Source organism: Pseudophryne corroboree, chromosome 6 (assembly GCF_028390025.1).
Source record: "Pseudophryne corroboree isolate aPseCor3 chromosome 6, aPseCor3.hap2, whole genome shotgun sequence".
NCBI lineage: Eukaryota > Metazoa > Chordata > Amphibia > Anura > Myobatrachidae > Pseudophryne > Pseudophryne corroboree.
In genome coordinates, this window is record NC_086449.1 from 797,209,057 (window position 1) to 797,235,099 (window position 26,043).

At 49.4% G+C, this 26,043-nt stretch overlaps 1 protein-coding gene across 2 annotated transcripts in view; it reads left to right on the forward strand.

Moving 5' to 3' along the window:
* SMC1B (structural maintenance of chromosomes 1B) overlaps positions 1 to 26,043 on the forward strand; it is a 619,466-nt gene that overhangs the window by 203,767 nt on the left and 389,656 nt on the right. For both annotated transcript variants that reach the window (XM_063928898.1, XM_063928897.1), the window contains exons 7-8: positions 24,172 to 24,312; positions 25,603 to 25,685. In XM_063928898.1, the coding sequence (XP_063784968.1) occupies positions 24,172 to 24,312; positions 25,603 to 25,685 (224 nt within the window). The remainder of the gene's footprint in view (positions 1 to 24,171; positions 24,313 to 25,602; positions 25,686 to 26,043) is intronic.

Consider the following 26,043-nt stretch of genomic DNA (forward strand, 5'->3'; position numbering starts at 1 on the left):
AGTCCCGAAACCGGACGGTTCGGTCAGACCCATATTGAATTTAAAATCCCTGAACATGTACCTGAAAAGATTCCGGTTCAAGATGGATTCGTTGATGAGCGGTTTTTCGCAAGCCTGGAGGGGGGGGATTTTATGGTGTCTCTGGACATAAAGGATGCATACCTTCATGTCCCCATTTATCCGCCTCATCAGGCGTACCTCAGATTTGTGGTACAGGATTGTCATTACCAATTTCAGACGTTGCCGTTTGGTCTCTCCACGGCACCGAGAATATTTACCAAGGTAATGGCGGAAATGATGGTACTCCTGCGAAAGCAAGGGGTCACAATTATCCCATACTCCTCATAAAAGCGAGATCAAGAGAGCAGTTGCTAATCAGCGTAGCACTTTCTCTGGAAGTGTTACGGCAACACGGCTGGATCCTGAATATTCCAAAGTCGCAGTTTATCTCCCGATAGAGAAAGCTCAGGAACTCATGACTCTGGTCAGGAACCTATTAAAACCAAAACAGGTGTCTGTGCATCACTGCACTCGAGTCCTGGGAAAGATGGTGGCATCATACGAGGACATTCCCTTCGGCAGGTTCCATGCGAGGACCTTTCAATTGGACTTACTGGACAAGTGGTTCGGATCACATCTTCAGATGCATCGGTTAATCACCCTATCCCCCAGGGCCAGGGTGTCGCTCCTGTGGTGGTTGCAGAGTGCTCACCTTCTCGAGGGCCGCAGATTCGGCATTCAGGACTGGGTCCTGGTGACCACGGATGCAAGCCTCCGAGGGTGGGGAGCAGTCACACAGGGAAGACATTTCCAAGGTCTGTGGTCAAGTCAGGAGACTTGCCTTCACATCAACATCCTGGAACTAAGGGCCATATACAACGCCCTACGTCAAGCGGAGACCCTGCTTCGAGACCAACCGGTTCTGATTCAGTCAGACAACATCACCGCAGTGGCTCATGTAAACCGCCAAGACGGCACAAGGAGCAGGGTGGCGATGGCGGAAGCCACCAGAATTCTTTGCTGGGCGGAAAATCACGTAAGCGCACTGTCAGCAGTGTTCATCCCGGGAGTGGACAACGGGGAAGCAGACTTCCTCAGCAGACACGACCTCCACCCAGGAGAGTGGGGACTTCATCAGGAAGTCTTCGCACAGATTGCAAGTCGGTGGGAACTGCCACAGGTGGACATGATGGCATCCCGCCTCAACAAAAAACTACAGAGGTATTGCGCCAGGTCAAGAAACCCTCAGGCGATAGCTGTAGACGCCCTGGTGACACCGTGGGTGTTCCAGTCGGTCTATGTATTTCCTCCTCTTCCTCTCATACCCAAGGTGCTGAGAATAATAAGAAAAAGATGAGTGAGAACGATACTCATTGTTCCAGATTGCAAGAAATGCTTACAGAGGACCCGTGGCCTCTTCCTCTAAGACAGGACTTGTTGCAACAGGGGCCCTGTCTGTTCCAAGACTTACCGCGGCTGCGTTTGACGGCATCCTAGAGGAGAAAGGCATTCCGGATGAGGTCATTCCTACGCTGATAAAGGCTAGGAAGGACGTGACAGCTCAACATTATCACCGTATATGACGAAAATATGTTGCTTGGTGTGAGGCCAGGAATGCCCCTACAAAGGAATTCCAGCTGGGCCGTTTCCTTCACTTCCTACAGTCAGGAGTGAATTTGGGCCTAAAATTGGGTTCCATTAAGTCCAGATTTCGGCCCTATCCATTTTCTTTCAAAAGGAGTTGACTTCTCTACCTGAAGTTCAGACGTTTGTAAAGGGAGTGCCCCCTTGGCACCTTGGGATCTTTACGTGGTGTTGAGTTTCCTGAAATCCCACTGGTTTGAACCACTCAAAACGGTGGAGTTGAAATATCTCACGTGGAAGGTGGTCATGCTATTAGCCTTGGCTTCGGCTAGGCGGGTGGCAGAGTTGGCGGCTTTGTCACATAAAAGCCCCTTTCTGGTTTTCCATGCGGATAGAGCAGAATTGCGGACCCGTCCACAATTTCTGCCGAAAGTGGTTTCATCCTTTCATATAAACCAACCTATTGTGGTGCCTGTGGCTACTACTGACTTGGAGGATTCCGAGTTGCTTGATGTAGTCAGGGCTTTGAAGGTTTATGTAGCCAGAACGGCTAGGGTCAGGAAAACAGAGTCTTTGTTTATCCTGTATGCTTCCAACAAGCTTGGTGCTCCTGCTTCAAAGCAGACTATTGCTCGCTGGATCTGTAACATGATTCAGCAGGCTCATTCTGCGGCTGGATTGCCGCTGCCAAAATCAGTTAAGGCCCATTCCACTAGGAAGGTGGGCTCTTCTTGAGCGGCTGCCCGAGGGGTCTCGGCATTACAGCTTTGCCGAGCGGCTACTTGGTCAGGTTCAAACACTTTTGCAAAGTACTACAAGTTTGATACCCTGGCCGAGGAGGACCTTGTGTTTGCTCATTCTTTGCTGCAGAGTCATCTGCACTCTCCCGCCCGTTTGGGAGCTTTGGTATAATCCCCATGGTCCTTACGGAGTCCCCAGCATCCACTAGGTCGTTAGAGAAAATAAGATTTTACTTACCGGTAAATCTATTTCTCGTAGTCCGTAGTGGAAGCTGGGCGCCCGTCCCAAGTGCGGACTTCTTCTGCAATACTTGTATATAGTTTTACTTAAATAAGGGTTATGTTATGGTTGCATCAGGGCTGACCTGTTGCTCTGTTATTGTTCATACTGTTGACTGGGTATGTTTATCTCAAGTTATACCTTGTGATTGGTGTGGCTGGTATGAATCTTGCCCTGGATTACCAAAATCCTTTCCTTTGTCAAAGTCGAAAAATATTGTTTTCTCTATCGTCCTAAGTGGATGCTGGGACTCCGTAAGGACCATGGGGAATAGCGGCTCCGCAGGAGACAGGGCACAAAATAAAAGCTTGAGATATCAGGTGGTGTGCACTGGCTCCTCCCCCTATGACCCTCCTCCAAGCCAGTTAGATTTTTGTGCCCGGCCGAGAAGGGTGCAAACTAGGTAGCTCTCCAGAGCTGCTTAGAATAAAAGTTTAGTTAGGTTTTTTTATTTTCAGTGAGTCCTGCTGGCAACAGGCTCACTGCATCGTGGGACTAAGGGGAGAAGAAGCGAACTCACCTGAGTGCAGAGTGGATTGGGCTTCTTAGGCTACTGGACGTTAGCTCCAGAGGGACGATCACAGGTTCAGCCTGGATGGGTCACCGGAGCCGCGCCGCCGTCCCCCTTACAGAGCCAGAAGAGACGAAGGTCCGGTGAAAGCGGCGGCAGAAGACATCCTGTCTTCAAGACTAAGGTAGCGCACAGCACCGCAGCTGTGCGCCATTGCTCTCAGCACACTTAACACTCCGGTCACTGAGGGTGCAGGGCGCTGGGGGGGAGCGCCCTGAGACGCAATATAACACACATATACCTTAGCTGGCAAAAGGAATACATCACATATAGCTCCAGGGCTATATGGATGTATTTTTTCCCCTGCCATTTTACACAAAAAAGCGGGAGTTAAGGACGTCGTGAAGGGGCGGGGCCTATCTCCTCAGCACACTGGCGCCATTATTCCCTCACAGCTCCGCTGGAAGGACGGCTCCCTGATTCTCCCCTGCAGTACTGCATCTGATTCAGGGTAAAAAAGAGAAGGGGGGGCATTTTGGCAGCAAATAACTAGATTAACAGCAGCTATAAGGGATTAACACTTATATAAGGTTATCCCTGTATATATATAGCGCTGGGTGTGTGCTGGCAGACTCTCCCTCTGTCTCTCCAAAGGGCTAAGTAGGGTCCTGTCCTCTATCAGAGCATTCCCGGTGTGTGTGCTGTGTGTCGGTACGCGTGTGTCGACATGTATGAGGAGGAAAATGAGGTGGAGGCGGAGCAGTTGCCTGTGTTAGTGATGTCACCCCCTAGGGAGTCGACACCTGACTGGATGATTGTGTTTAAGCAATTAAGTGATAATGTCAGCAATTTACAAAAAACTGTTGACGACATGAGAAAGCCGGCAAATCAATTAGTGCCTGTTCAGGCGTCTCAGACACCCTCAGGGGCCCTAAAACGGCCGCTACCTCAGTGGGTCGACACGGATCCAGATACAGATACTGAATCTAGTGTCGACGGTGACGAGACAAACGTAATGTCCAGTAGGGCCACACGTTACATGATCACGGCAATGAAAGAGGCATTGAACCTTTCTGACACTACAAATACCTCAAAGGCGGGTATTATGTGGGGTGTGAAAAAACTGCCAATAGTTTTTCCTGAGTCTGAGGAAATAAATGAGGTGTGTGATAAAGCGTGGGTTTCCCCCGATAAAAAACAGCTAATTTCTAATAAGTTATTAGCACTATACCCTTTCCCGCCAGAGGTTAGGGCACGGTGGGAAACACCCCCTAGGGTAGATAAGGCGCTCACACGTTTATCTAAACAAGTAGCGTTACCGTCCCCTGATACGGCCACCCTCAAAGAACCAGCTGATAGGAGGCTGGAAAATATCCTGAAAAGTATATACACACATACTGGTGTTATACTGCGACCAGCAATCGCATCAGCCTGGATGTGCAGTGCTGGAGTCGCATGGGCGGATTCCCTGACTGAGAATATTGATACCCTGGATAGGGACAATATTCTGTTAACTATAGAACATTTAAAGGATGCATTGCTATATATGCGTGATGCGCAGAGGGATATTTGTACCCTGGCATCAAGAGTAAGCGCAATGTCCATCTCTGCCAGAAGAGCATTATGGACCAGACAGTGGTCAGGGGACGCAGATTCCAAACGGCACATGGAAGTATTGCCGTATAAGGGGGAGGAGTTATTTGGGGCTGGTCTAACAGACCTGGTGGCCACGGCAACGGCGGGAAAATCCACCTTTTTACCCCAGGTTACTTCACATCAACAGAAAAAGACACAGTCTTTTCAAACTCAGTCCTTTCGTTCCCATAAGTACAAGCGAGCAAAAGGTCACTCTTTTCTGCCCAAGGGCAGAGGAAGAGGAAAAAGGCAGCACCATGCAGCCGCTTCCCAGGAGCAGAAGCCCTCCCCTACTTCTGCCAAGTCTTCAGCATGACGCTGGGGCTTTACAAGCAGACTCAGACACGGTGGGGGCCCGTCTCAAGAATTTCAACGCGCAGTGGGCTCACTCGCAAGTGGATCCCTGGATTCTACAGGTAGTATCACAGGGGTACAAACTGGAATTCGAGGCGTTTCCTCCTCATCGGTTCCTGAAGTCTGCTTTACCAAAGTCTCCCTCCGACAGGGAGGCAGTTCTGGAAGCCATTCACAAGCTGTACTCCCAGCAGGTGATAATCAAGGTACCCCTCTTACAACAGGGGAAGGGGTATTATTCCACACTATTTGTGGTACCGAAGCCGGACGGCTCGGTGAGACCAATATTAAATCTAAAATCTTTGAACACTTACATAAAAAGGTTCAAATTCAAGATGGAGTCACTCAGAGCGGTGATAGCGAACCTGGAAGAGGGGGACTATATGGTGTCGCTGGACATCAAGGATGCTTATCTCCACGTCCCAATATATCCTTCTCACCAAGGGTACCTCAGGTTTGTAGTACAAAACTGTCATTATCAGTTTCAGACGCTGCCGTTTGGATTGTCCACGGCGCCTCGGGTCTTTACCAAGGTAATGGCCGAAATGATGATTCTTCTACGAAGAAAAGGCATCTTAATTATCCCTTACTTGGACGATCTCCTGATAAGGGCAAGAACCAAGGAACAGTTAGAAGTCGGAGTGGCACTATCTCAGGTAGTGCTAAGTCAGCACGGATGGATTCTAAATATTCCAAAATCGCAGCTGATTCCAACGACACGTCTAATGTTCTTAGGAATGATTCTGGACACAGTCCAGAAGAAGGTGTTTCTCCCGGAGGAGAAGGCCAGGGAGTTATCCGAGCTAGTCAGGAACCTCCTAAAACCAGGACAGGTCTCAGTGCATCAGTGCACAAGGGTCCTGGGAAAAATGGTGGCTTCTTACGAAGCGATTCCATTCGGAAGATTCCATGCAAGAACTTTTCAGTGGGATCTACTGGGAAAATGGTCCGGATCGCATCTTCAGATGCATCAACGGATAACCCTGTCGCCAAGGACAAGGGTGTCTCTCCTGTGGTGGCTTCAGAGGGCTCATCTACTAGAGGGCCGCAGATTTGGCATTCAGGATTGGATCCTGGTAACCACGGATGCCAGTCTGAGAGGCTGGGGAGCAGTCACACAGGGAAGGAATTTCCAGGGCTTGTGGTCAAGCATGGAAACATCTCTTCATATAAACATTCTAGAACTAAGGGCCATTTACAATGCCTTAATTCAAGCAAAACCTCTGCTTCAGGGTCAGGCGGTGTTGATCCAGTCGGACAACATCACGTCAGTCGCCCACATAAACAGACAGGGCGGCACGAGAAGCAGGAGGGCAATGGCAGAAACTGCAAGGATTCTTCGCTGGGCGGAAAATCATGTGATAGCACTGTCAGCAGTGTTCATTCCGGGAGTGGACAACTGGGAAGCAGACTTCCTCAGCAGACACGACCTTCACCCGGGAGAGTGGGGACTTCACCCAGAAGTCTTCCACCAAATTGTAAACCGTTGGGAAAGACCAAAGGTGGACATGATGGCGTCACGTCTAAACAAAAAACTGGACAGATATTGCGCCAGGTCAAGGGACCCTCAGGCAATAGCAGTGGACGCTCTGGTAACGCCGTGGGTGTACCAGTCAGTGTATGTATTCCCTCCTCTGCCCCTCATACCGAAAGTATTGAGAATCATAAGAAGGAGAGGAGTAAGAACTATACTCGTGGTTCCGGATTGGCCAAGAAGGTCTTGGTACCCGGAACTTCAAGAGATGCTCACGGACGAACCGTGGCCTCTACCTCTAAGACAGGACCTGCTACTGCAGGGGCCTTGTCTGTTCCAAGACTTACCGCGGCTGCGTTTGACGGCATGGCGGTTGAACGCCGGATCCTGAAGGACAAGGGCATTCCAGAAGAAGTCATCCCTACTCTGGTAAAAGCCAGAAAGGAAGTAACCGCAAAACATTATCACCGCATTTGGCGTAAATATGTTGCGTGGTGTGAGGCCAAGAAGGCCCCTACACAGGAATTTCAACTGGGTCGTTTCTTGCATTTCCTGCAAACAGGACTGTCTATGGGCCTAAAATTAGGGTCCATTAAGGTTCAAATTTCGGCCCTGTCGATATTCTTCCAGAAAGAACTGGCTTCAGTACCTGAAGTTCAGACATTTGTGAAAGGGGTGCTGCACATACAGCCTCCTTTTGTGCCTCCAGTGGCACCTTGGGATCTCAATGTTGTGTTGAGATTTCTAAAATCACACTGGTTTGAACCATTGTCTACGGTAGATTTAAAATATCTCACGTGGAAGGTGTCGATGCTGTTGGCCTTGGCTTCAGCTAGGCGTGTGTCAGAATTGGCGGCTTTATCATGTAAAAGCCCTTACCTAAATTTTCATTCTGACAGGGCGGAATTGAGGACTCGTCCTCAATTTCTACCTAAGGTGGTTTCTGCATTTCACATGAACCAACCTATTGTGGTACCTGCGGCTACTAGGGACTTAGAGGACTCTAAGTTGCTGGACGTTGTCAGGGCCTTGAAAATATATGTTTCCAGGACGGCTGGAGTCAGGAAAACTGACTCGCTGTTTATCCTGTATGCACCCAACAAGCTGGGTGCTCCTGCTTCAAAGCAGACGATTGCTCGTTGGATTTGTAGTACAATTCAGCTTGCACATTCCGTGGCAGGATTGCCACAGCCAAAATCAGTAAAAGCCCATTCCACAAGGAAAGTGGGCTCATCTTGGGCGGCTGCCCGAGGGGTCTCGGCTTTACAACTTTGCCGAGCAGCTACTTGGTCAGGGGCAAACACGTTTGCTAAATTCTACAAATTTGATACCCTGGCTGAGGAGGACCTGGAGTTCTCTCATTCGGTGCTGCAGAGTCATCCGCACTCTCCCGCCCGTTTGGGAGCTTTGGTATAATCCCCATGGTCCTTACGGAGTCCCAGCATCCACTTAGGACGTTAGAGAAAATAAGATTTTACTTACCGATAAATCTATTTCTCGTAGTCCGTAGTGGATGCTGGGCGCCCATCCCTAGTGCGGATTGTCTGCAATACTTGTATATAGTTATTGTTACAAAAAATTCGGGTTATTATTGTTGAGCCATCCTTTCAGAGGCTCCTTTAAATTTATCATACTGTTAACTGGGTTCAGATCACGAGTTGTACGGTGTGATTGGTGTGGCTGGTATGAGTCTTACCCGGGATTCAATATCCTTCCTTATTATGTACGCTCGTCCGGGCACAGTATCCTAACTGGCTTGGAGGAGGGTCATAGGGGGAGGAGCCAGTGCACACCACCTGATATCTCAAGCTTTTATTTTGTGCCCTGTCTCCTGCGGAGCCGCTATTCCCCATGGTCCTTACGGAGTCCCAGCATCCACTACGGACTACGAGAAATAGATTTATCGGTAAGTAAAATCTTATTATACATATCCCTTGTACTAACCCCTCATGCACATGCACGCTGCTCGTGCACCCGGTCCCCCGTGCGTGCACATATCCGCAAGATGCGTAAGAGACGCTCCGGCGACTCGTGCGCATGATATGTGTATTTACGGCGGAGTTTGTGAGCGTGCAGCGTGCTATTAAAACATAGCATATTTAACCCAAATAGTGCATTTTGTAGATGTAGTTCCCCTAGACCATGACAGCGAGTAATGTTAGTTTAAACAGTTCCTGGACGGAGAGATTCGTCTTTGCATGATAGGAAGGGTCAGATAAAGGTTGGTAGGTGATGTCTAGTATCCAGCTGTAGGGTATTTTAAGGGTAACATTCCGGTGTTAGTTAGGAAAGGATCGCTTGCTCCTGCGTATAGTTATGTACAAAAGTAGAATATGAACATTAACTGTATTTGCTGTAAATTACACATGCGGCAGGAATCCAGAGGATACCTCCCACCAGAGCAGTTGGGGAAGGACATCGCCTACCTATTCAAATCCACCTATGACCTTTGCTGTAATGTAGAGACTTATCCCTGTGTCCAATGAACAATGAGATTACAGTGACCATTGTATTGTGTATGCATGTTGTGTATAAAAAGACCACTGTTGCCTGGCCGGACACAAAGACTCTGAAGGCTTTCTACCTGATAGCTGAGGACTGGTCCAGGACTCGCTTGCGAACGATTCCCCACGTATGTATATTCTCTGTAGCCATTATTCTCTATTATTCTGTTTAGATTTCCTTGTTAGCCTGTAGTGTATAACTTGTATCTGTTTACCCCTTTTCTCTGAATAATCCACTGCGGTGTTAGAGCCCAGTGGTTTACCACAAACCGGTGTTGTGTTTTCACTTTCCTGCAAAGGGCTTCCATAGCGTATTAATCGGTATAAGGTGTATAAGCATTGTTAAGGGTTTAAGGTATTACATTGTTGCAGTACTAGGCTGCTAAGGTTTAAAGTATAAGCATATCCTTACATTGTTTCATTACTTAAGGTTTACTGTATATCACTCTGTGTGCGTCCGCGCCGCGTGTACGTTGTACCCACGGCATGGCGTCTGATACGCTAATAGCGTATCAATACGGTACTACGTACGCAAATAGCGTACTCAGTACGTAGTGTGTGTAATAAGTCTAGCGGCCATAGCGGCTCCACGGTAATAGCGAGTCAAGGAATGTAGCTTTGTGTTTTAAGATAATATTTGACATTATCACCTTGTACTGTCAGCTCTTCCGGGCACAGTTTCTCTAACTGAGGTCTGGAGGAGGGACATAGAGGGAGGAGCCAGAGCACACCAGAATCTAAATTCTTTCTTAAAGTGCCCATGTCTCCTGCGGAGCCCGTCTATTCCCCATGGTCCTTACGGAGTCCCCAGCATCCACTACGGACTACGATAAATAGATTTACCGGTAAGTAAAATCTTATTTCTCTGACGTCCTAGTGGATGCTGGGAACTCCGTAAGGACCATGGGGAATAGACGGCTCCGCAGGAGACTGGGCACATCTAAAGAAAGATTTAGGACTATCTGGTGTGCACTGGCTCCTCCCCCTATGACCCTCCTCCAAGCCTCAGTTAGATTTCTATGCCCGGCCGAGCTGGATGCACACTAGGGGCTCTCCTGAGCTCCTAGAAAGAAAGTATAGTTTAGGTTTTTTATTTTACAGTGAGACCTGCTGGCAACAGGCTCACTGCACCGAGGGACTAAGGGGAGAAGAAGCGAACCTACCTACGTGGTGGTAGCTTGGGCTTCTTAGGCTACTGGACACCATTAGCTCCAGAGGGATCGAACACAGGACCCGACCTCGTCGTCCGTTCCCGGAGCCGCGCCGCCGTCCCCCCTTACAGAGCCAGAAGCAAGAAGGTCCGGAAAATCGGCGGCTGAAGACTTCTGTCTTCTCCAAGGTAGCGCACAGCACTGCAGCTGTGCGCCATTGCTCCTCATGCACACCACACCCTGCGGTCACTGATGGGTGCAGGGCGCTGGGTGGGGGGCGCCCTGAGCAGCAATAAATAGCACCTTGGCTGGCAAACTTACACCATATATAGCCCCAGGGGCTATATAGGTGTATATTAACCCCTGCCAGAATTATTAAAATAGCGGGAGAAAGCCCGCCGAAAAAGGGGCGGAGCCATCTCCCTCAGCACACTGGCGCCATTTTCCCTCACAGCTCAGCTGGAAGGATCGCTCCCTGGCTCTCCCCTGCAGTCCTGCACTACAGAAAGGGTTAAAGAGAGGGGGGCACAAAAATTAGGCGCAGTATATTATAGTAATGCAGCTATAAGGGAAAACACTCTCTATAGGTGATATCCCTGTGATATGTAGCGCTCTGGTGTGTGCTGGCATACTCTCCCTCTGTCTCCCCAAAGGGCTTTGTGGGGTCCTGTCCTCTGTCAGAGCATTCCCTGTGTGTGTGCTGTGTGTCGGTACTGCTGTGTCGACATGTATGATGAGGAAAATGATGTGGAGGCGGAGCAAATGCCTGTGAATGTGATGTCACCCCCTGCGGGGTCGACACCGGTTTGGATGGACTTATGGAAGGTGTCAACTCCTTACACAAAAGGTTTGACGACATAGGACAGCCGGCTACTCAGCTTGTGCCTGTTCCAGCGTCTCAAATGTCATCAGGGGCTTTAAAACGCCCGCTACAGATGTCGACACAGATACCGACTCCAGTGTCGACGACGATGAGACTAGTGTACCCTCCAATAGGTCCACCCGTTACATGATTGAGGCAATGAAAAATGTATTACACATTTCTGATAATACCCCGGGTACCACAAAAAAGGGTATTATGTTTGGTGAGAAAAAACTACCTGTAGTTTTTCCTGCATCTGAGAAATTAATATGAGGTGTGTGAGGAAGCGTGGTCTTCCCCCGATAAGAAATTGATAATTTCTAAGCAGCGTACCCTTTTCCGCCAGAGGATAGGTCACGTTGGGAAATACCCCCTAGGGTAGATTAAGCGCTGACACGCTTATTAAAAAAAAGGTGGCACAACCGTCTTCGGATACGGCCGCCCTAAAGGAACCTGCTGATAGAAAGCAGGAAAATACCCTTAAAGCTATATACACACACACGGGCATTATATTGAGACCAGCTATTGCCTCGGCATGGAGGTGCAGTGCGGCTGCTGCGTGGTCAGATTCCCTGTCGGAACTATGGATAGGGACAATATTTTGCTGACAATAGAGCATATAAAAGACGCTGTCTTATACATGCGTGATGCACAGAGGGATATTTGCCGGCTGGCATCACAAATAAGCGCTATGTAAAAGCGATGCCGATTCAAAACGGCACATGGAAGTTTTGCCCTATAAGGGGGTGGAACTGTTTGGGGATGGTCTTTCAGACCTCGTTTCCACAGCTACTGCTGGGAAATCAAACTGGTTGCCACAAGCTACCCCACAGCAAAAGAAAGCACTGTATTATCAGGTACAGTCCTTTCGGCCCCAGAAAAGCAAGAGGGCTGGAGGCTCATCTTTTCTGCCAAGAGGAAAAGGTAGAGGGAAAAAGCTGCAGCACACAGCTAGTTCCCAAGAGCAGAAGTCCTCCCCTGCGTCCGGTAAGTCCACAGCATGACGCTGGGACTGCTCAGGCGGACCCGGGTACGGTGGGGGCCCGTCTCAAAAATTTCAGCGCACAGTGGGCTCTCTCACAGGCGGATCCCGGGGTTCTTCAAACAGTATCTCAGGGGTACAGGCTGGAATTCGAGACGTCTCCCCCCCGCCGTTTCCTAAAATCTGCCTTACCAGCAACTCCCTCTGCCAGGGAGGCAGTGTGGTGGTTATCTAAAAACTGTATTCACTGCAAGTGATTGTCAAGGTACCCCTCCTTCAACAAAGAAAGGGTTACTATTCCACAATGTTTGTGGTACCGAAACCGGAAGGTTCGGTGAGACCCATATTAAATTTAAAATCCTTGAACACATATATCAAAAGATTCAAGTTCAAGATGGAATCGCTCAGGGCGGTTATTGCGAACCTGGACGAGGGGGATTACAGGGTCTCTCTGGACATCAAGGATGCTTACCTGCATGTCCCCATTTACCCTCCTCACCAGGAGTACCTCAGGTTTGTGGTACAGGACTGTCACTATCAGTTCCAGACGCTGCCGTTTGGGTTATCCACGGCACCGAGGGTCTTTACCAAGGTAATGACCGACATGATGATACTCCTTCGCAAGAAGGGAGTTTTTAATTATCCCGTACTTGGACGATCTCCTGATAAAGGCGAGGTCCAAGGAACAGTTGGTAGTGGGGGTAGCACTTTCTCGGGAAGTGCTGCAACAGCACGGCTGGATTCTCAATATTCCAAAGTCACAGCTGGTCCCGACGACACGTCTTCTGTTCCTGGGAATGATTCTGGACACAGACCAGAAAAAAAAGTGTTTCTTCCAGTGGAAAAAGCAGAGGAGTTGTCATCTCTAGTCAGAGACCTCCTAAAACCGGGACAGGTGTCGGTACATCAATGCACACGAGTCCTGGGAAAAATGATAGCTTCGTACGAAGCAATTCCATTCGGAAGGTTCCACGCAAGGACTTTCCAGTGGGACCTGTTGGATAAATGGTCCGGGTCCCATCTCCAGATGCAACAGCGGATAACCCTGTCGGCAGGGACCAGGGTGTCGCTGCTGTGGTGGCTGCAGAGGGCTCATCTACTAGAGGGCCGCAGATTCGGAATACAGGACTGGGTCCTGGTGACCACGGATGCCAGCCTTCGGGGCTGGGGTGCAGTCACACAGGGAAGAAATTTCCAAGGACTGTGGTCAAATCAGGAGATTTCGCTTCACATAAATATTCTGGAGCTAAGGGCCATTTACAATGCCCTAAGCCAAGCAAGGCCCCTGCTTCAGAATCAGCCGGTACTGATCCAATCAGACAACATCACGGCGGTCGCCCATGTTAACAGACAGGGCGGCACAAGAAGCAGGTGGGCAATGGCAGAAGCCACAAGGATTCTCCGATGGGCGGAAAATCATGTGTTAGCACTGACAGCAGTGTTCATTCCGGGAGTGGACAACTGGGAAGCAGACTTCCTCAGCAGGCACGACCTCCACCCGGGAGAATGGGGACTTCATCCAGAAGTCTTCCAAATGCTGGTAAACCGTTGGGAAAGACCACAGGTGGACATGATGGCGTCCCGCCTCAACAAAAAGCTAAAAAGATATTGCGCCAGGTCAAGCGACCCTCAGGCGATCGCTGTGGACGCTCTAGTAACACCGTGGGTGTACCAGTCGGTTTATGTGTTTCCTCCTCTGCCTCTCATTCCCAAGGTACTGAGAATATTACGAAAGCGAGGAGTGAAAACTATACTCGTGGTTCTGGATTGGCCAAGAAGAGCTTGGTACCCGGAACTTCAAGAGATGCTTTCAGAGGACCCTTGGCCTCTGCCGCTCAGACAAAACCTGCTGCAGCAGGGGCCCTGTCTGTTCCAAGACTTACCGCGGCTACGTTTGACAGCATGGCGGTTGAACACCGGATCCTGAAGGAAAAGGGCATTCCGGAGGAAGTCATCCCTACCCTGATCAAAGCCAGGAAGGATGTCACCTCAAAACATTATCACCGCATTTGGCGGAAATATGTTGCTTGGTGTGAGGCCAGGAAGGCCCCAACGAAGGATTTCAACTGGGTCGATTCCTGCATTTCCTGCAAGCAGAGGTGACGTTGGGCCTCAAATTGGGGTCCATTAAGGTCCAGATTTCGGCCCTGTCGATTTTCCTCCAGAAAGAACTGGCTTCACTGCCTGAAGTTCAGACTTTTGTCAAAGGAGTTCTGCATATTCAGCCTCCTTTTGTGCCCCCAGTGGCACCTTGGGATCTCAATGTGGTTTTGGAGTTCCTGGAATCACATTGGTTTGAACCACTTAAGACTGTGGATTTGAAATATCTCACGTGGAAAGTGGTCATGCTGTTGGCCCTGGCTTCGGCCAGGCGTGTGTCAGAATTGGCGGCTTTGTCCTATAAAAGCCCTTATCTGATTTTCCATATGGATAGGGCAGAGTTGAGGACTTGTCCTCGGTTTCTCCCGAAGGTGGTATCAGCGTTTCACTTGAACCAGCCTATTGTGGTGCCTGCGGCTACTAGGGACTTGGAGGATTCCAAGTTACTGGACGTAGTCAGGGCCCTGAAAATTTATGTTTCCAGGACGGCTGGAGTCAGGAAAACTGACTCGCTGTTTATCCTGTATGCACCCAGCAAACTGGGTGCTCCTGCTTCTAAGCAGACTATCGCGCGCTGGATTTGTAGCACTATTCAGCTGGCGCATTCTGCGGTGGGACTACCGCAGCCTAAATCTGTAAAAGCCCATTCCACAAGGAAGGTGGGCTCATCTTGGGCGGCTGCCCGAGGGGTCTCGGCTTTACAACTTTGCCGAGCTGCTACTTGGTCAGGGGCAAACACGTTTGCAATATTCTATAAATTTGATACCCTGGCTGAGGAGGACCTGGAGTTCTCTCATTCGGTGCTGCAGAGTCATCCGCACTCTCCCGCCCGTTTGGGAGCTTTGGTATAATCCCCATGGTCCTTACGGAGTTCCCAGCATCCACTAGGACGTCAGAGAAAATAAGAATTTACTCACCGGTAATTCTATTTTTCGTAGTCCGTAGTGGATGCTGGGCGCCCATCCCAAGTGCGGATTGTCTGCAATACTTGTAAATAGTTATTGTTACACAAATCGGGTTGTTATTGCGAGCCATCTGTTCAGAGGCTCCTTTTGTTATCATACTGTTAACCGGGGTTCCTATCACGAGTTATACGGTGTGATTGGTGTGGCTGGTATGAGTCTTACCCGGGATTCAAAATCCTTCCTTATTGTGTCAGCTCTTCCGGGCACAGTGTCCCAACTGAGGCTTGGAGGAGGGTCATAGGGGGAGGAGCCAGTGCACACCAGATAGTCCTAAATCTTTCTTTAGATGTGCCCAGTCTCCTGCGGAGCCGTCTATTCCCCATGGTCCTTACGGAGTTCCCAGCATCCACTACGGACTACGAGAAATAGAATTACCGGTGAGTAAATTCTTATTTTTTCTCAAGCCACTGGTGGCAAAAGTCATTACCTCACAGTCTCGGCACCCAAAACAGAAAACTCCTAGGTTCCGGTCCTTTCGGCCCCACGGTAATGACAGTTTTCAATCATTTCGATGAGTTTCCCGCTTTCCCTGTAGAGGCGCTGGCCGTGGTGCACAGGCAACTAGTCGACTTAGGCTCAAGTCTTCTGCATGATATTCTGTAATCTCCGCTCGGCCCTCAGGTGGTTGGGGCCCGCTTCCTCCAGTTCCAGGATGTTTGGCTTCAAATGTAGGCCATACTTTCTGTCATAATCGCCATGGAGGATGGGGAGTTTTTGACTTCCATAGACATAAAAGATACCTACCTTCATGTACTCATAAGGAAGGGTCATCACCATCTTCTACGATTCTGCTGTGGGACCGTGGCATTTTCCGTTTCAACTTTGCCCTTTGGGCTTTCCACAACCCCGCAGGTTTTAACACAAAATTTTGGCTCACATGGTGAACTCACACTGGATGACCTGTTGCTCAAAGCGTCTTCCGACGTCCACTTTCGTCAACATCTGCATCTGGGCGGAGCGCTGGATTCCAGCCATTTCGTCAGTATACATCCTGGGGGGTGGACAACTGGGAAGCAGATATTTTTCAGCTGCCACACTGTTCATCCAGGTGAGTGAGAACTCAATCAAGAGGTGTTTCAGACTCTCGTCTCTATGTGGGCACTCCTGACATAGATCTCATGGCTCATTCCCTGAGATCCTCACGCAGCTATTGTAGACGACATGATGGCCTTTCGTCAGTTTCTCCTTGGTTACTTGTTTCCGCCTTTTGCACTGTTTCCACGTGTGCTTCAACGCATTCTGTAAGAGGCTCTCCCAGTCATTCTAATTGCTCCACACTGGCTGCTTTGCCACTGATATGCTCTTCTACAATGTGTGTTGGTCGCAGCTCCCTACCCTGTCTCTTCGACTAGACCTTCTCCTTTATGGTCTGTGTCGGCACCTCCCCCCTAATTTACATTTGACGGCATTGATCTTGAATCCAGCATCTTAAGAGCAAAGGGTTTGTTTCAGTCGGTGGTTTGGACTTTGGTTCAGGCTAGAAAGCCTGCTACTTTGAGAATTTATCAGTGTGTCTGAAAGTTGTATATCTTCTGGTATGAACGTTAGTGTCTTCCGGCTGAGGTTTTTTGTTTGCCACATCTTTTATCTTTTCTCCAAGATAGCTTAAACAAAGGGCTTCGCCTTTCCTTCCTGAAAGGTCAGGTTTCGGCGTTATCTATTCTCTTCCAGAGACATTCATTCAGACCTTCTTCAGGGGTCCTTCGGATCTAGCCTCCGTACATGCCTCCTGTCCCTCCTTGGGATTCAAATCTTGTGTTGGCGGCTCTTCAAAAGGCTTCTGTTGATTCGCGGTTCCTCGTGTTGAAAGTAGTGTTCCTATTGGCCTTTGCCTCGGCTCGCAGAGTCTCTGAATTGACTGCTTTGTCTTGTAAGCCGCCTTTGCTCTTTTTTGCATTCCTATAGGGTAATTTTAAGAACTAAGCCTTATTTTCTGCCTAAGATTGTGTCCGCTTTATATCTCACTCAAGACATTGTTCTTCCCGCAAGCTTCTTCCTCTGTGGATACTTCTTCACCTTTGATTCTCATTATATCATTGCTCGTTGGGTCACTTGTTCCGACCCTGATGCGAGCTCATTCCACTTGTGCTGTGGGCGCTTCTTGGGTGGTTACTGTGGAGCAGCTGTGCAGAGCAGCGACCTGGGTGTCTGCGCACACCTACACTAAATTCTACCGTTTTCATATGTTTGGGGTGGCAGTCGCCAGTATTGGATGTAAGATTTTTCGTGAACACCCCGTTACCTTGATTAAGTAATGAGGCAGTCTCTCCAAGATGAATGAAAGAGGAAATTGGATTTTTTACTCTCTCAAACCGTAACGCAGGTGTACTAAGGCGACCTGCAGGGGGGACGGGGACAGAAACCATCCGGGGAGCAGAAGGCTTTTACAGTCTCTGGGGTATATTTACTAAGGTCCCGATTTTGACCGAGATGCCGTTTTTTCTTCAAAGTGTCATCTCGGTCATTTACTAAACTCAAATCTCGGCAGTGATGAGGGCATTCGTATTTTTTTTGAAGTCCAACAAAAAAAATACGAATGAATACACCATCGGTCAAAACGCGGCTGTTTAAGTATGAATCTCGGTCATTTACTAAGAAGTGCAAAGCAAAAAAAAAAAAAAACACTGCCGTGAAAAAATACAACTCGTAAAGAAGTGCTAAAAAAAACCAGACCTGCTTTTTTGAGCCGTGATTGGATAGGCATGCACGGATCCATGAGATCCGTGCATGTATATCAGTGGGAAGGGGTGGGAAAGTGTTAATTTTTTGAAAAAAAATTGCGTGGGGTCCCCCCTCCTAAGCATAACCAGCCTCGGGCTCTTTGAGCCGATCCTGGTTGCAGAAATATGGGAAAGAAAAAGACAGGGGTTCCCCCATATTTAAGCAACCAGCATCGGGCTCTGCGCCTGGTCCTGGTTCCAAAAATACGGGGGACAAAAAGCGTAGGGGTCCCCCGTATTTTTAAAACCAGCACCGGGCTCCACTAGCTGGACAGATAATGCCACAGCCGGGGGTCACTTTTATATAGTGCCCTGCGGCCGTGGCATCAAATATCCAACTAGTCACCCCTGGCCGGGGTACCCTGGGGGAGTGGGGACCCCTTCAATCAAGGGGTCGTCCCCCCCCCCCATCCCCAGCCACCCAAGGGCCAGGGGTGAAGCCCGAGGCTGTCCCCCCATCCAATTGGCTGCGGATGGGGGGCTGATAGCCTTTTTGTAAAAGTGTAAGATATTGTTTTTAGTAGCAGTACTACAAGGCCCAGCAAGCCTCCCCCGCATGCTGGTACTTGGAGAACCACAAGTACCAGCATGCGGCGGAAAAACGGGCCCGCTGGTACCTGTAGTACTACTACTAAAAAAAATACCCAAAAAAAGACAATACACACACCTTGAAAGTAAAGTTTTATTACATCCATCCACACAAACATACATACATACTTACCTTATGTTCACACGCAGGTCGGTCCTCTTGTCCAGTAGAATCCATGGGGTACCTGTTGAATAAATTATACTCACCAGATCCAGGGTACCAGGCTCCTCGGATAATCCTTTTGTAATCCACGTACTTGATTAAAAAAATAAAACGGAGACCCGAGCCACGCACTGAAAGGGGACCCATGTTTTCACATGGGTCCCCTTTCCCCGAATGCCAGAAACCCACTCTGACTGATGTCTAAGTGGGTTTCTTCAGCCAATCAGGGAGCGCCACGTTGTAGCACCCTCCTGATCGGCTGTGTGCTCCTGTAGTGTATGACAGGCAGCACACGGCAGTGTTACAATGTAGCGCCTATGCGCTCCATTGTAACCAATGGTGGGAACTTTCTGCTCAGCGGTGAGGTCACTTTCGGTCAACCGCTGAGCAGAAAGTTCCCACCATTGGTTACAATAGAGCGCATAGGCGCTACATTGTAACACTGCCGTGTGCCGCCTGTCAGACAGTGCAGGAGCACACAGCCGATCAGGAGGGTGCTACAACGTGGCGCTCCCTGATTGGCTGAGGAAACCCACTTAGACATCAGTCAAAGTGGGTTTCTGGCATTCGGGGAAAGGGGGCCCATGTGAAAACATGGGTCCCCTTTCAGTTCGTGGTCGGGTATCCGTTTTTTTATTTTTTCAAGTACGTGGATTACAAAAGGAGTTACCGTGGAGCCGAAAACACTGGTTTATGTGAGTATAATTTTTTCTACAGGTACACCATGGATTCTACTGGAGAAGAGGACCGACCCTCGTGTGAACATAAGGTAAGTATGTGTATATGGTGGTGTGTATGTAAGTATTAAAGTTACTTGGTGCTTCATCGCGCCCTACGGGCGCTCTTCACACCGTCGCAAGGGGCTACGCCCCCTTAACCCTTGCATGCCTTTCTGGGGTTTAATATTTGTGTTATATGGAGTATTACCTGCATTCCTTTGTTAGAGGTTAAATATTGCACAATGAAAGGGCGTGCGATGGTGAAGGAGGCGCAGCCCCTTGCGACGGCGTGAACAGCACCTGCAGGGCACGATGTACAGAATGTAGCGGGTGCGGGGGGGACTGCGGATGGTGTCTGTAGATGCTGCGGGTGGAGGGGAGGCAGAAGTGGGGGTGGGGCCTGGATGGGGAAGGTTCGGGAGGTGCTGCGCGTGGGGGAGGGGCAGAGGAGTGGGGGATGCAGATGGGGGAGGGGTCCGGAGGCACTGCAGGTGGGGGAGGGACAGGGGTGCCACGGGTGGGAGAGGGGCAGGTGTGGGGATGTTGTGGATGGGTGAAGGGTTCCGGAGGTGCTGTGGGATGGGAAGGGACGGGAGTGCTGGGGGGTTGGGTAGGGGTCCGCAGGCACCATGGGTAGGGTAGGGGCAGGTACGGGTGTTGCGGCGGATGGGAAAGGAGGTCCGGAGGTGCTGCAGGTGGTGGAGGGGCAGGTGCGGGGGTGCCATTGGTGGGGGAGGGGTGGGGGGGGGGGACCGCTGATGGAGGAGGGTGTCTACAGATGCTGCGGGTGGAGGGGGGCAGGTGTGGGGGGAGACATATAAGGGGGGTGAATGGTGAAAGGGGCCTGGAGGTGCTGTGGGTGGTGAAGGGGTGGAGGAGTGGGAGCCACGGGTGGTGTAGGGGGTCTGGAGGCACAGCATGTAGGGGAGGGGTGGAGTGCCGCATGTGGTGGAGGGGAAGGTGCGGAGGTGTGGTGCATTGGGGAGAGGTCTGGAGGCGCTGCGGGTACTGTACATGCCATAAAAGGTAGTTGGAGGGTATGCAGTAACAGGGCCAGGACAGGGGTGACAGGGTCAGTACAGGGTTGATAGGGCCAGGACAGGGGTGACAGGGTCAGAACAGGGGTGACGGGGCCAGGACAGGGGTGACGGGCCAGGACAGGGGTGACGGGGCCAGGACAGGGGTGACAGGGCCAGGACAGAAATGATAGGTACAGGATAGGGGTGACAGGGCCAGGGTAGGGGCGGCAGGACCAGGACAGGGGTGACGGGGCCAGTATAGGGTTGACAGGGCAAGCACAGGGGTGACAGGGCCAGGATAGGGGTAACAGGGCCAGCATAAGGGTGACAGGGCCAGGATAAGGGTGAAAGGGCCAGGATAAGGGTGGCAGGGCAAGGCCAGGGGTGACAGGGACATGACAGAACACAGGGCACGGGAGAGATTGGTATTAGGGACAAAACAGTGGTGACAGACAGATGTGTCTTACCGGAGTCACTGCTGCTGTCTGCTGCTGTTCCACTCCAACCTGTTGGGATCTGCTGCTGCTGGAGACTTGGCATGGCTGACTCTCTCAGGCTGGAGTCCTGCTTCCTCTGCCCGTCCGCATCCCTCCCCCCCCTCCTCAGTCACACATCGCAGACCTCACGCAGCTGCCGGGCACTGTGGTAAGGGGAGACTGGGAGTGACTGGTTAGCTCCCAGGAGACGCTGCAGCTGGAGGGAGGAGTGGGTCAAAGCCTGCAAGCAGCTCGGATTTCTGCAGTGCTACCCGCCAGCTAAAGTGTGTGAATGAGCTGGGCGCACTCCACTGCGGGTGGCAGCGCTGCAGCTAGCGGTGGGGTTGCCGGGGCTGGAGATAACAGAGGCAGTACGGAACCTGCACAGCGGCAGGTGCCCCACTAAACTGCAGCTAAGAAGCGTGGAGTGTGCCAGAAAGTGACGCTCCTCTGCACCAGAGAGACCCTGCTGAGTATGCCGATGTGGGGGGTCAAGCACACTGTGAGCCGGTGCCCGTCTGTCTGTATGACATACCCCCTCACACACCCTCATACCTCCCAAATGTCCCGATTTTCGCAGGACAGTCCCATTTTTTGGGGTCTGTCCCGCTGTCCCACCCGCAGGTCGCAGTGTCGGGCGGTGGGGGGGGGGGCAGTTGGAAAGCTCCTGTACTCGCTGTTCTGCTTAGCAGAGCAGCGGTGAATAGTGGAGACAGAAGGAGAGGGGGCATCAGGGGGTACGGATTAATGGGGGGGTTCCAGCAGCAGAGCCGGATTAAGTGGGGGGGGCAGGGGATACGTACCGTTGGCCCCACAGTTTTAGGGGGCACCCCGGCTGGAGTAGCTCTGTCCCAGCTCAGAAGCTCCCCCCCCCGTCCTGCCAGCAACAGCGGCAGCATTGTGCTACAGTCAGCACACGCTGCTGCATATTGGCAGGTCTGTGGTGTTGCAGGGAGGCAGCAGTCTCCCTGATCTCTTCTGCCTGTGCGGGTGTGTAGGGGGGAGCGACCACCCCCTCTGGATTTAGCCCTAGCTGAGGGGCCAAAATCCCATTAAAAATAAAAATCGGAATTTGCATAAGGGGGCGTGGCCGCGCGGACCGCGATTAGGCCACGCCCCCCAACCCACAGCAGGCACAGCAATGAGATAGGGCTCCCCTGTCTCGAGTACCCTGGGCCCCCCGGACTCATAATCAGCCCCTGGGAGCATGCCAGCAGCTCACAGAGTGCTGGGCATGCTCCCTCACTGACGAAAACGGGGCCCTCCCGTGAAGCCACGCCCCCTTTTCGCCGAGTGTGTTTCCCTCCTTCTGCCTGGATAAAGCTCCTGCAGAAAGCTGGGAGGTATGCACCCCTGCCTGTACCATGCCCAATGCCCATGCTATCTGCTTCTGCTCCTAGTCTCCTGTAGATTTGGCCAGATCTCTGTGACTCATTTGACTAACTCCGCCCAGTGTTGTGACTCCGCCCAGCGTTAGCAAATGAATCACAAGGTCACAGAATAGGTCTATTATATAGGAGATACTTTCAAGGTGTGTGTGTGTTATCTTTATTGGGGTATTTTTTTAGTAGTAGTACTACAGGTACCAGCGGGCCCGTTTTTCCGCCGCATGCTGGTACTTGTGGTTCTCCAAGTACCAGCTTGCGGGGGAGGCTTGCTGGGCCTTGTAGTACTGCTACTAAAAACAATATCAATCACTTTTCACAAAGGCTATCAGCCCCCCATCCGCAGCCTATTGGATGGGGGGGACAGCCTCGGGCTTCACCCCTGGCCCTTGGGTGGCTTGGGGGGGGGACCCCTTGATTGAAGGGGTCCCCACTCCCCCAGGGTACCCCGGCCAGGGGTGACTAGTTGGATATTTGATGCCACGGCCGCAAGGCACTGTATAAAAGTGACCCCCGGCTGTGGCATTATCTGTCCAGCTAGTGGAGCCCGGTGCTGGTTTCAAAAATACGGGGGACCCCTACTCTTTTTGTCCCCCGTATTTTTGGAACCAGGACCAGGCGCAGAGCCCGATGCTGGTTGCTTAAATATGGGGGAACCCCTGTCCATTTTTTCCCCATATTTCTGCAACCAGGATCGGCTCAAAGAGCCCGAGGCTGGTTTGCCTTAGGAGGGGGGACCCCACGCAATTTTTTTTTTACATTTAAACTTTATTTTTTTGTTTAACAAAGTGCACAATGAAGCCCAGCACGGATCTCTCAGATCCGGCCGAGATTCATTGTATTAAAGTCGGCAGTGTTTTACAAGTCACTCACGTAAAACACTGCCTAAAAAAACGAATGACATCGACATCGGAAAACCCGAAAATGCAGAATACGGCAGCTTAGTAAATTAGTCGTAATAAATTCAAAAAGTTGCAGTTTTACACTTTCGATATCATTCGTGATTATTCTCCCACCAAATCGGGAGAATTACGAATGTTAGTAAATATACCCCTCTGTTTCAATCTGCTCATCTCTGTGTACTTTGGTAGCCTGGTATCGTCCTAATGTTCCCCAATGGCTGGTATAGAAAAAAAAAGATCTTTTTCTACTTAAAGTAAATGATTTTCTCTAGGTGCATTATGAGACACTGGACATCTACCCATGGTTTGTTCTTGTTGGCTAGTGGTTTTTTTTATTCATTTTGGTGTTTTTTTGCTTGCTCTTCTGCCCCTATGGTTCATCTGAACAATGTCAGTGTTAGTCAAGTACCTGGGGGCTACTGGCTTGATGATATAGAGGTGGGGAGCTCAGACAGATGATTCCCCCCCCCCCCCCCAAAAGTGCACAAGCGCAATGCTGGAACAAGGGGTGTATGACTGTGCCGCTGTCCATAGGCCAAGGGTTCAATGCGGTGGCTGCCCCAGTGGTACCCTTTTTGCAGCTTGTAGGGTGCCTGGCAAGGCCTAGAAAGACAGAGGACATAGGAGGCTGCCGGCACCAGTCTTCTTGATCCCCTGCTGTTGTTTTGTGATGTCATGATGTCATGTGCACAGGAGGTGGGAGGTGCCACACCATGGCACCCCCTTGCATCCTCCAACGGCTTTGCCCAAGCTCCTAAACACACCTCTCTACCCCATTGTTCCAGGGACTCACAATTGATTACAAGAAAAGGATTTAACATAAATACAAAGAAAATCCTATTTTTCTTTACTTGCTAATTGTTTTAGAAGAAATCTAGAAATACTTGTACATATGCTTAATACCATAATCTGCTACAATACCATAATCTGCTACGATAAAATATTTCTTATTTTACAGTTTATTACATTACATAATTCTTTTTATCTGCACTTGCCTTTTTTGTAACATAACCTCAGAAATAAGTTATGTGAGGTTAATTGATGCTTGCCTTCACAGTTAGACCAGTACAGGTCACTGAAGGATGAATCCAGAAAGAAAAGTGCAGTTTTGGGGCAGCAACTGGAGAAACATCGGTGGGAACAAAAGACTAACCAAGAAAAACTAGAAGCTGACAAGAGGAGGCGAGAAGAAGTAGAGGTACATAGCTACTTAGTACAACAGTGAATAAATGCAGCATAGTAATTATCCTTAAAATAACATCTATTTTATTGACCATTTTTTTGTTATGAGATGCGTCTCTTAGTGAACGATTCCCCCGGTCACCCTTTTCCCCTGGGTGAGTGCTGTACCTCTCTCTTTACATGTATTTTTCAAAAAGTATGCAGCTGATATTTCTTACTGTATTTTCTTTTTTTTTTAGAATTTCCGATAAACACAGTACACAAAACTGCCTAGGGGTTATAATGTAACAAGAGACAGTCACGGTAGAGGGAGACAGAAGGATAAGGAGGGAGGGAGGGTTGGGTATTGGGGGGTGGGGTGTTACAAAGAAGAAGGAGGAGGCTGAATCCAAATTCCCAGTGTGCAGTAGTGGAGAAGACTGAAGAGCTTATCAAGGAACATAGCTGCAGAGATAGGACCTTTAACTGTCAGAGCAAATGACCAAAAAGCCAGAAGTTAGGGCTCCCTGGAGCGTAGAACTACTATAAACAAAGCAATGACAGCAAGCATGAAGACGTTTATGGGTTGTATTATGCAACTAAGTAGATGTCTCCAAATTTTATTCAAAAGTATTTGGCGTGAAGGGGGATCTGGGCATTTCCAATATACAGCAATTGTGCATCTGTCCACATTCAGGATATGCATAGAGAGCTTGTCACATTTATCTAATCCCTCTAGTGAGCAGCCAAGAAGAAAAGACCAAGGAGACTTGGATATTGGTACTTTAATAACTTCGGAAAGGAGACAAGCAATCTCATCACAGAATTGGGTTATCTTTTGCCATAACCACCAAATATGTAAATAAGAACCCACTCTACCACTGCCTCTCCAACAGTGGTCTGAGGCGGAACCTTACATTTACCATAATCAAATGGGCAGTAAATACCATCTATATTAGACCTTATTTGAATTATCCTTAACTCTAGGTACCACTGACCAAGTGTTTTCATCAGGTGGACTCCCCAAGTCTCTCTCCCAGTGAAATTCATGGTTTGGCATGAGGGGATGTTGGCAGGGAGTTTCTGACTGTATTTTGTAATATACATATCTACTGCTTCCAAAGCTGTTATACTGTAGATACTTTTGTACCTCCTTGATTGCTGTGAACCTTATTACATGTTGCATACAATATATTTACTTGCTCTAATGTATGTTCTTATGCATTGGCTTCAATAAAAACATTGGACAAAAAATGAATGATATCTATTTTATATCGTGTATGAAACGCCTAGGATTATTAAAGAGGTATACCTTATTTTTTTCCAGGCAAATAAAAAGTTTGTTGAGGAACAGATAGAAGAGTACAACAAGAAGACAGGGAAATTACAGGATTACATCAACACATGCATGTATGTATTCTTTATTTGGAGCTTCCTTGCATTTTAATCCTTTTAGTCCATATGTAAAAATGTTAGTGTATTAATAAATGCTACAAATTAATCTGGGAGCCAACAACAAATTACAGAATCCTGGAAGTAGACATTAATTTATTGTCAGAGCAAACGTACTTCAGCATGTGAAATTTTACATAATTACAACAGTAATAAGATATTGATTATTCATTCTGCAATTAGAAGTCAAGATTATGTAAAACAAGCAGTAATAAAATGAAGTTCTCTTTAATCCAGTTGGGGGACACTGGGACCTTAAGACTATATATTGCCTCCTTTGGAAATTTGGCACATAAAAGTATGTAGTGCTGTATGC